This window comes from Nerophis ophidion, linkage group LG16, assembly GCF_033978795.1.
Source record: "Nerophis ophidion isolate RoL-2023_Sa linkage group LG16, RoL_Noph_v1.0, whole genome shotgun sequence".
Classification (NCBI taxonomy): domain Eukaryota; kingdom Metazoa; phylum Chordata; class Actinopteri; order Syngnathiformes; family Syngnathidae; genus Nerophis; species Nerophis ophidion.
This window is the reverse complement of record NC_084626.1, coordinates 37595224-37606378: the sequence shown is the minus strand read 5'-3', so window position 1 is coordinate 37606378 and position 11155 is coordinate 37595224. Positions and strand designations below refer to the sequence as shown.

At 43.1% G+C, this 11155-nt stretch overlaps 1 protein-coding gene across 2 annotated transcripts; it reads left to right on the top strand.

The window, feature by feature from the left end:
- Positions 1-3425: 3425 nt before the first annotated feature.
- On the top strand, positions 3426-11155 carry zc3h10 (zinc finger CCCH-type containing 10). 2 transcript variants are annotated; one of them, XM_061875136.1, is made up of 3 exons: positions 3426-3567; positions 5768-7047; positions 9828-11155. In XM_061875136.1, exons 2-3 carry the CDS (start codon positions 5908-5910, stop codon positions 10338-10340), a joined length of 1653 nt encoding a protein of 550 aa, XP_061731120.1. In that variant the 5' UTR covers positions 3426-3567; positions 5768-5907; the 3' UTR covers positions 10341-11155. The 2 variants fall into 2 exon arrangements, with proteins under 2 accessions (XP_061731120.1, XP_061731121.1); XM_061875137.1 differs by having other exon boundaries at positions 3444-3657.

The window sequence follows — 11155 nt, the reverse complement described above, 5'->3', positions numbered from 1 at the left end:
ATGCAATGGTTTTCTGTATTGGGACCATGACTTTGGTCCTAACTTGTTCACCGGTCCTCATAATGGAAGGTACTTTTCCGTGTTGATGTCTCAAGAAGGGTAGAAATACAAGAATACACACACCAACTAGTAACAAGGGTCAATTTTAGTGTTGCCAAGGTGCATGTCCATAAGGTCTTTGACAATCTCCCTAAATGTCATCTCTGCATTGCAGTTTCTGTATTTATGAGGGTGGTGCTTCATGGCAAGTTGGCAGGAAGTTGTTTTTATCTGCCTTACACTCGCCATCGTATCCACAATGTGTGGTTTGTAGAAATGTTTGGTGGTTAGTGTTCGAGATAAGAAGAGAAAAAGAAGCAGCAGCAGGATAAGAAAAAGGCAGGGCCGTGCTGCCATGTTTTTTATTAGTACTCCAAACTTGCTTCTTAGATTTAGACTTCCTTTAATTGTCATTCAAATTTGAACTTTACAGTACAGATTAGAACACAATTTTGTTGCATTAGCTTATTTTAGTGAAAGATGAAAAAGCAATAAGGTGCAGATATAAATAAATAGATTACTGTACAGATACAGTGGGGCAAAAAAGTATTTAGTCAGCCACTGATTGTGCAAGTTCTCCGACTTAAAATGATGACAGAGGTCTGTAATTTTCATCATAGGCACACTTCAACTGTGAGAGACAGAATGTGAAAAAAAAATCCAGGAATTCACATTGTAGGAATTTTAAAGAATTTATTTGTGAATTATGGTGGAAAATAAGTATTTGGTCAACCATTCAAAGCTCTCACTGATGGAAGGAGGTTTTGGCTCAAAATCTCACGATACATGGCCCCATTCATTCTTTCCTTAACACGGATCAAACGTCAGGAAAAAAGGCCCCCATGCTTCACAGTAGGTATGGTGTTATTGGGATGCAACTGAGTATTCTTCTTCCTCCAAACACGACGAGTCGAGTTTGTACTAAAATGGATACATGGATGATACAGCAGAGGATTGGGAGAATGTCATGTGGTCAGATGAAACCAAAATAGAACTTTTTGGTATAAACTCAACTCGTGTTTGGAGGAAGAAGAATACTGAGTTGCATCCCAAGAACACCAAACCTACTGTGAAGCATGGGGGTGGAAACATCATGCTTTGGGGCTGTTTTTCTGCTAAGGGGACATGACGATTGATCCGTGTTAAGGAAAGAATGAATGGGGCCATGTATCGTGAGATTTTCAGCCAAAGCCTCCTTCCCTCAGTGAGAGCTTTGAATGGTTGACCAATTACTTATTTTCACCATGATTTACAAATAAAATATTCAAAATTCCTACAATGTGAATTCCTGGATTTTTTTTTCACATTCTGCCTTTCACAGTTGAAGTGTACCTATGATGAAAATTACAGACCTCTGTCGTCATTTTAAGTGGGAGAACTTGCACAATCGGTGGCATACTGAATACTTGTTTTCCCCACTGTAAATATATTGCACTTTTGCATATGCTTCCATGTTTTTGGATGTATGTTATATTGTCTTTATATTCCAGCGAGTTAATCCATTTTGGGGGAATTCTATTTATTTAGTCTTTACAAACATTCTGTGCCCGTTTAGTGGTTTAGACAAGACAACTCCAAGAGAAGGTATAGCACAGGGATGTCAAACATGAACAGGTTCAATCCGGCCTGCGAGATGAGTTCCATTTCTAAATGAAAGAAACTGCAGTTCTAAATGTGTTCACTGGATGTCGCAATAGCAATTCTGTTGGGCGAGCAAATATAGCAAGTATACCAAGCAAGAGGTACATGGTAAAGAGGAGCTGCAACTCCTCCCCTTCGACCCAATGTAAAACAAACAGGAATAAAATAAACAATTGGTAACCTCACGTAAAATGCTGCATGAGACCCTATACATTGATATAGTTCTGTGAAAAGTGCAAATGTAAAGAAAGTGACAAATAAGATAGTTGATACATAGAAGCATTTTTATCTATGCTTTATTATGTTTTTGTTCAATCCTAGTGGGTTGTGACTTCAAGTTTAATTGCTTTATAGATACACTGAGATTAAGTCTAAGTTGATTGTGTTCTTCATGGTGTTTTTGAAACTGCGCATTTTTTTCCCCAGAATTTTCAACGAACCTGAAGTGTTTTGTCAAGAGGATTATCTATGATATGTACGCCTTCCGCCTGAATGCAGCTGAGATAGGCTCCAGCACCACCCGCAACCCCAAAAGTCACAAGCGGTAGGAAATGGATGGATGGATGGATGGATGTACATTTTCACAGTAGCGGGCCGTGCCTTTCCCACCTAGGCTTTCAGTGATGTCCGACTTTAATGATTACCTCTCAAAATACCATCATTGATGTCACCACATGACCATTGCTGGAAAAATACTATACAGGAACACATTTACGCCCTACTGGCCACTGTACAAAACGTGGTATTGTCTGGCGCATTCAAAAATCAATAAATCCGCATCAGCAATTAAAACATATCTCATGTGGTACTGTCAAAATTCCTCTATCCATCCATCCATTTCCTACCACTTATTCCCTTTGGGGACCCGGGGGGCGCTGGTGCCTATCTCAGCTACAATCGGGGGGAAGGCGGGGTACACCTTGGAACAGTCGCCACCTCATCGCAGGGCCAACACAAATAGACAACATTCACACTCACATTCACACACTAGGGCCTATTTAATGTTGCCAATCAACCTATTCCCAGGTGCATGTCTTTGAAAGTGGGAGGAAGCCGGAGTACCAGGAGGAAGTCACGGGAGGACATGCAAACTACACACAGAAATATCCCGGGATTGAACCCAGGACTACTCAGGACCTTTGTATTGTGAGGCAGACGCACTAACCCCTCTTTTAACGTGCCTGTCAAAATTCAAATTACAAAAAAAAAAAATTAAACGTGAAAAAATAAATAATATCGCAACTCTCTGTCAAATGTTTGTGTCAGTTCACTGACAGCGCATGGACGCCAGCATTGTTGATCTTGAAGGCCCCGGGCAGATTTGGTACAGCATGGCAACGCTAGCTGAATTCTGATTGGCTAAAAACTCTATAACCTAAAAACAACAGCGCTGGGAGGAATATAATACGACATGAAGAAAATATGAATACTTTTAGATATTTAGGGAAAGTCAATTAAAATGACTTTTATCTTTAATTATGATCAGTATTTCTGGTTATGTTAGGCAAGCAGATGGCACACCATTGCATTTTTAGAATGTGCTCGTTCTATTTTGGGCTGAAGGAAAACAAAGAAAAAAAATCTGAAATTATCGTGGATGTATAAAGTTATCATGCCATGATTTTGATTTGAATATAAATTTGACACGCCTAAAATAAACTCAAACTCAAACTCAAAAACCCCTGGTTATAGCACATACCGGTAAGCGTATTTATATTCAAGCAACACTCCCACCGCTAGGGGTCAGAGAAGCACACCGGAAATAACGTCGGAAAATAATTCTTCTTCGTTGGTAGTAAAGGGAACCTCCAGCAATATGTATTTAAAAAGTCATCGAGACTCTTGAGGAATTACGGAAACACACCGGCGCGCTTCATTAAAGACGAGGTCTGTGTGAAATGTGGAATTGGTTTCATTATAGCGTGGCGTTTGAACGCAGAAGAGCCATTGTTGGTTTCTCGCTCTGTTATCTCTGTGGTAAGCGAGCATTAGCATGTAGCCTACTAGCCATCTCGAAATAGCATTGTTTGCGTGCACGACTTACTTACTCTAGAACAGTGGTTCTTAACCTGGGTTCCATCGAACTCTAGGGGTTCGGGTTCGGCGGAACCTCCGCCACGGAAGTATAGACACACCCGAATTATCAATGAAGCGACTTGTCCGGGGTGTACCCCGCCTTCCGCCCGATTGTAGCTGAGATAGGCACCAGCGACCCCAAAGAGGATAAGCGGTAGAAAATGGATGCATGGATAAAAATCTTCTCCCTGTCGGCGTATTATGGGTACCCCCCAAAAATGTTCCCTCTCATTTTTTATTTGATTTGCAGGTTTTTTGATTGATTGATTGAAACTCTTACTAGCGGATTGCAAAGGAAGAGAATACATTATATGGAACAGTACAGTTTACACAGTACAGTACATATTCTGTGCAATTGGCCACTAAATGTTAACACCCAAATTGGTGTTTCAACTTGTTTAGTGTAAAACAACTTGCACTGAGCCTAGTCTATAAAATCCGCTACACCTCCCTGATACCGAAGTACATGTCAAATTACTTCCTTACGACCGCCATAACCACAACACCAGGGGAAGCTCCACAAACCTTGTTAAACCCAGATTCCGATCTAACAAAGGTCTTAACTCACTCTCTTTCTATGCCACATCAATGTGGAATGCACTCCCAACAGGTGTAAAAGTAAGTGCATCTCTATCCTCCTTCAAAACCGCTCTAAAACAACACCTCCAGGCAACTTCAACCCTTTACTAATACCCTCCTCATTTTACATCCCATCTGCCCGGATTATAAATGGCCTAATGTAAATAATCAAATCTACTTCTAATTTATTTACTTGTTCTTATGCTATCTGAACTCACTATGTTCTTTGCTCGCTGTACATATCCTACCAAGTAAGACCTACACTGTTTCAATGTCCGTTTCTCTGTTGATGCAATTGTTGATGACTGAAGTACTGACATCAACCAAAGTTCCTCATCCCACCCCCCGGATTGTAAATAATGTAAATAATTCAATGTATATACTATGATGATTAACCTGTGTGATGACTATTATGCTGATAGTATATATTTGTACCATGAATTGATTAACATGGACCCCGACTTAAACAAGTTGAAAAACTTATTCGGGTGTTACCATTTAGTGGTCAATTGTATGGAGTATGTACTGAACTGTGCAATCTACTAATGAAAGTATCAATCAATCAATAAGTCGGGGTCCATGTTAATCAATTCATGGTAATGTGTGTAAGGTGTATCATTTGTTGTGAAATCATGCACTGTGTTGTTTTTTTTTCTGTGAACAACGTGATGTTCATGCACGGTTCATTTTGTGCACCAATAAAAAAAACAAAGCGGGAGAGTGGCCGTGCGCAACCTGAGGGTCCATGGTTCACTTCCCACCTAGTACAAACCCCCTCACGTCCGTTGTGTCCTGAGCAAGACACTTCACCCTTGCTCCTGATGGGTGCTGGTTAGCGCCTTGCATGTCAGCTCCCTCCATCAGTGTGTGAATGGGTAAATGTGGAAGTAGTGTCAAAGCGCTTTGAATACCATGAAGGTAGAAAAGCGCTATACAAGTACAACCCATGTATCATTTATCTTGAATTTGAAAAACTTTTTTTTTTTTCACTAAAAAAGGGTTCGGTGTATGCGCCTATGAAACTGGTGGGGTTCGGTACCTCCAACAAGGTTAAGAACCACTGCTCTAGAATGACACGTAGCGCTGCTATGAATTCCATGCATGAATCATTTTTTTAGCTGATCTCTACTCTCCCCTGACATAAGGAACACTTTTGTTAAGTTTATTGCTGCTGGGCTATTTTTGTCACATTGTTTTTAACTGCTGCACACGGGCGGAAGGCCGTGTACACCCTTGACAAGTCGCCACCTCATCACAGGGCCAACCCAGATAGACAGAAAACATTCACACACTGGGACCAATTTAGGTGCGCTGCTGGTATAGGCTCCAGCACCCCCCGCGACCCTGAAAGGGACAAGCGATAGGAAATGCAGGGATGTTTTGAACTGTGTATTCCTCCCGAAGAAAATCCAACATGTGCTTTCTTTTGCAGCCCCTAGCAGAGGAAGGCTGGATTCAGGAGGAAAAAGCAACCCCTATGTCGCAACACTGTACATGCAAAAAGTCACCGGGATACAGCAACCCTCCTTACACACATGAGTGCTTTTTTCTTCCCGAGCTGGGCCGCGCGCCATGCCTGATCGGGACGGCTCCTACCTGTCAGGCGGTAGTGGAAGTGGTGGTAATCTGAGCGAGGAGGGAGGAGCGGGCTCTGGTTGCACTGCAGAGGGCAGAGGAGGTTCTGGAGGGGGCACCGGTGGCAACCTGTCTGGCTCTGGAGGCATGGGGGGAGGCGGGGCACTCGGTAACGGCAACAGTTGCGGAAACGGGTGTGGCGGGGTCCAAGGCGCTGGGCCGCCGCTTGACGGCGTCTGCAGGGATTTTATCCGCAATGTATGCAAGAGAGGGAAGCGTTGTCGCTTCAAGCATCCGGACTTTAACGAAGTACCCGACTTAGGAGTGCAAAAGAACGAGTTCATCTTCTGCCATGATCATCAGAATAAAGAGTGTTTGCGCTCAAACTGTCGCTTCGTGCATGGATCCAAAGAGGATGAGGACTACTATAAGAAAACCGGTGAGTTGCCCCTCAGACTGAGAGGAAAAGTTGCAGCACGGCTTGGCCTCTCGCCTATGGATCTTCCTCATAGCAGAGGGGAGGTCCCAATCTGCAGAGACTACCTGAAGGGGGAATGCCAGCGAGGAAATAAATGTAAATTTCGCCACGTCCAAAAAGACTATGAATATGAACCTTCCAGGGTTGGCGGGGCTGGTGTGATTGGACCTAGTACTGGTGGAATGGTGAATGCTGGTAGTGCTATTGGTGGCGGAGTAGTAGGAACATGTGGGGGGATTCCAGGACTTGTTGGAGCAGGAGTTGGAAATAACATGATTGGGATGAGTTGTCCCAGTTTGGGCGGGTGCAGAGATCCGAGCCTCTCAGGTGTTGGAAGTGTCGGCGCAGGGGCAATGAGTGGCTGCCTGTCAATAGGCCCTTCGGGACAGAGACGGTACGACAGGAACTCCCTGACAGTGTACGACCCCTTACTCGAGAGCGGGCTGTTTGATTCTGGCTCACTGGAGGGCTCGCTGGACCACGCCGCTTTCCAGATAAAGAGACGGAGGTTGGAGGGGCTACGTCTGACCGACGGGAGCATAGGAGGCCACTATGAGCTTGGTGTCCAGGCCGCCTTGCCCACACGCCCTCTGGAGTACAGTTTCCTGGTGGAGGAAAACAACCTGCTGAGGAAAAGAGTGGAAGAGTTAAAGAAACAGGTTAGTACAAGAGCAGATTGTTCTAGAAGACGATTTTTAATGCTCACAGACTTAAGGTTTGTACACACAAAGATTTTCTAAATCTTCAAGAAATTTTTAGCTGCAATGAACCCCACATGTAAAATAAAAAAAAAACATCAGTTTGGATCTTTGTGTGTGTAGTGTGCTATGATATCAACACAGCAGACACCATCGCCGAGCCAGATTCAAGTCATCCAAGCCCCAAATCTTGAGTTTATGTAGAGACGTGAACATATTCATCTATCGATAGTATTGGTACCAACATAGATATTGTATCGGATCAATACTTTTGTTGTAGATTGTCTCCTTTACGTCCAGCAAATTACCTGATTTTCCTCACATCTTTTCTAGTCTGTCAATGCAACCAGCACATCTCTCCGGCTCTGTTGCTCACTCAGGTACACTTTGCACCTCCCCTACCTGTACTAATGACTACTGATGTAATTAAAAAAACATATATCAGCTTGTTAGTTATTTTAGTGGCTTTATTTACATTTTAAAATTAATATTTCTGTTACTTTGCTAATTTTTAATGATACTGGCTGCATATTTGTATTGTATTGAAACAATACCTAAATTCACAGTATCGCCCACCCCGAGTGATGTAACAAAATTGAAGAAGAGCCATAGCAACGAATCTCCGTAGCAACTGATGGAAAAACAGGCACTATCAAAGACGACATAAGAGAGGGAATGATGGCGATCTTTACGACTATTTTTGAAGAGAAAAATCCCTAACCTAAAAAAGTGTGGAAAAGTCATGAAGACGTCACAAACACAGACTTTATGATCTACTCTGTGAGCTGGAGGTGAGTATGTACTCAAAGTAGCCGCAATGCTTTTTAAAAAAGTTTTTCATTGGGGATTTTTTGTCCTGCGCCACAATTCATGCAGCACTAACTCAGGTACCGTCAGCGTTCCTCACAAACATGGAGGTTTTGGTTACGATTGTTTGTGGACCCTCACCCGTTTTCGAGCTAATTATCTGGACAAATTAAGTCTTAGCACACCTCAAACCACAATATAATCTTGTTAGACATTAGATAGTTGGGCATTTGGTTAAAGGGGAACATTATCACAATGTCACATGGGTTAAAACCAATAAAAATCAGTTCCCATTGGCTTATTTTATTTTTTGAAGTTTTTTTCAAAATTTTACCCATCCCGGAATATCCTAAAAAAGCTTTAAAGTGCCTGATTTTCGCTATTTGTGAAGCCATCGTCCATTTTCCTGTGACGTCATCCAGTGATGCCAATACGGATAGCACAGCAAGATATAGCAACATTAGCTCGGATTCAGACTCGGATTTCAGCGTCCTAAGAGATTCAACAGATCACGCATGTATTGAAACGGATGGTTGGAGTATGGAGGCAGATAGCGAAAACGAAATTGAAGAAGAAACTGAAGCTATTGAGCGAATAGCTCTTGATGCTATTCGGGCATGTCTGCTTTAGCATCGCCGGTAAAATGTGCAGACCAACGATCGGAAGTTTCGCATCTTGTGACACTGGATCAACTTAAATCCATTGATTGGTAAGTGTTTGTTTGGCATTAAATGTGGGTGGAGGGAAACGCTGGATGTAAATATAGTTTCAAATGTACATACAGTTAGCCTAAATAGCATGTTAGCATCGATTAGCTGCCAGTCTTTCCGCGACCAAATATGTCTGATTAGCACATAAGTCAACAACATCAACAAAACTCACCTTTGTGATTTAGTTGACTTTATCGATGGAAATGCATCTGCAGGTTATCCATACATCTCTGTGCTATGTCTGCCTTAGCACCGCCGGTAAAATGTGCAGACACTCCGGCACATTCAATGGTGGTCTGGCGGCAGATTTCTTTGACTTTATCGTTGGAAATGCATCTGCTTTAAGTGTTGCAATATATCCACACAATCTTGGGCCATCTCTGTAGTAGCATAGCTTTCGTCGATTAAGTGTGCGGAACAAACGACTGACCATTTCGTCGGCTTTCCCCACACCCTTGTATTTTGAACAAATTTCGTCCAATTTCTTGCCACTTTCGCCTCTTTGGGCCAGTGGTGCAACTTGAATCCCTCCCTGTTAGTGTTGTTACACCCTTCGACAACACACCGACGAGGCATGATGTCTCCAGGGTTCCAGAAAATAGTCGAAAAAACGGAAAATAACAGAGCTGATACGCGGTGTTTTAAATGCGTTTGAGAAAATGGCGGCTTTATTACCTCGGTGACGTCACATTCTGACGTCATCGCTCCGAGAGCGATAAATAGAAAGGCCTTTAATTCGCCAAAATTTACCCATTTAGAGTTCGGAAATCGGTTGAAAAAATATATGGTCTTTTTTCTGCAACATCAAGGTATATATTGACGCCTACATAGGCCCGGATGATAATGTTCCCCTTTAAAATGGGAAAAGACGGGACAAAAACAGCCCGATTGTCTGTATGTGTGTACCCCGCTTTAGATAGGGCAGCTCTAGGAAGAGGGCCAAAGTATTTATCCTGTGTGAGAGAGGACATGCCCAGACAAGGATGGTTTCTGGTCTATTATGGTGCAAAATGTTGATGAATTCAATATAGTGAGATTTCTGCAGGTACAAATGTTGCAGCCCCTCTTGTAGAGGATTAATACCTTGGATCCTGCACCAAGCCCTCAGATTAAAACAATGTATTCCATTTTGTCTAACATGTACTAAGTGTTACTTGTTAGACAAAATGGATTAAATTGTTGCTTGACAAGAACTACCGTACTCCAAATCTGTCGTCTTTTCAGGTTTCGAACCTTGCTGCCACGAATGAGGTTCTCCTGGAGCAGAACGCTCAGTTCCGCAGTCAGACCAAGGTGATGACGCTGTCCTCCACGCCCGCACCCACCGAGCAGACTATGGCAGCCCCCGTGGGCGCGGTCAGCTCCTACAATCACAGCATCGCCCAGACTCACACCACCCTGAGCAGCACCGGGCTGCAGCCTCGGCCCGTCACACAGCAGGACCTGGTGGCACCCACCGGCGCTCCTGCAGCACCTCCTTCTAACGCTGCTCCCCCCACCGCGCCTCCCCCTCACCTCAACCCTGAAATTACTCCCCTGTCGGCTGCCTTGGTGCAGACCATTGCCCAGGGGATGGCGCCTCCCGTTTCTATGGCGCCCGTGACAGTGTCCGTGGCGCCGGTGGCTGTGTCGATGACACAGCCTATGCCGGGCATCACAATGAGTCATGCCACCACACAGATGGTGTCGTACCCCATCGCCAGTCAGAGCATGAGAATCACAACTCTGCCTCATTAATTGTTCCTCAGAAGCTTAGGAACTGTAACAGTCTCCATCTGAACTGTATGAAGGCGTATTTGGGCCACACTGAGGGTGATTTTTTTTCCCCTTTGTTTTTTTAGAGTATTATGAGAAGTAGTAACATGGACTTTTTTTGTTTGTTTTAATCATCCTTCCAGAATATTTTTTTTTACCTTCTTTGCTTATTTTTTGTAATATTGATTCTCATGAGACGATACCTTTTTTCCCGTAAATTACAAACCTTAGTTTAATGAAGATGTGTCGATCCATTGGGTAACGATCTGTATTGGCCGATATTTTTTGTGGAAAAAGTTAGTGATCGGCCATTGCTGATTAATGCCTTTTAATGCCAATCATTAATGCTGACAAGCAGACTTATTTAATAGCACGTCATTGCTGTTATAAGACACGTTTTTTCTTGTGAAGTGACTGTCTTTCAGTTATATTGATTTCCCATCGTAACTTTACTATATGTCTACTTTCTTTCCCCCCACCAAAGTGCGGCCCTCATACCTACTGTGATTGAATCAGTTAGCCTAGCAGATTAAACCTATTTTTTTACCACCAGAGGGCAGCAGAGACATGTTCCTTTAAAGCTGATCCGAATCACTTTTGAACTTTGCATCATGTTTGTGAAAGAGACAAAAGCGTTGGGACTTGCACTGTTCTTCCTTGGAAGTTAAAACAAAAACCACAGGAGCCATTTTTGTGATTTAACTTTCTTACTTTGCACATTTCAGCAGCCGTTCAGTGATGTGTTGTTTGCCTTTGTGGCCTCACACAAAATAAATACTGTAGTGTGTTCACAGTCA

Excerpts from the sequence above, each read along its gene's own strand:
- zc3h10 (XM_061875136.1), top strand. The coding sequence starts at position 5,908 with ATGCCTGATCGGGACGGCTCCTACCTGTCAGGCGGTAGTGGAAGTGGT. Across the intron at positions 7,048-9,827 it reads TGGAAGAGTTAAAGAAACAG|GTTTCGAACCTTGCTGCCAC; the intron begins GTTAGTACAAGA and ends TCGTCTTTTCAG.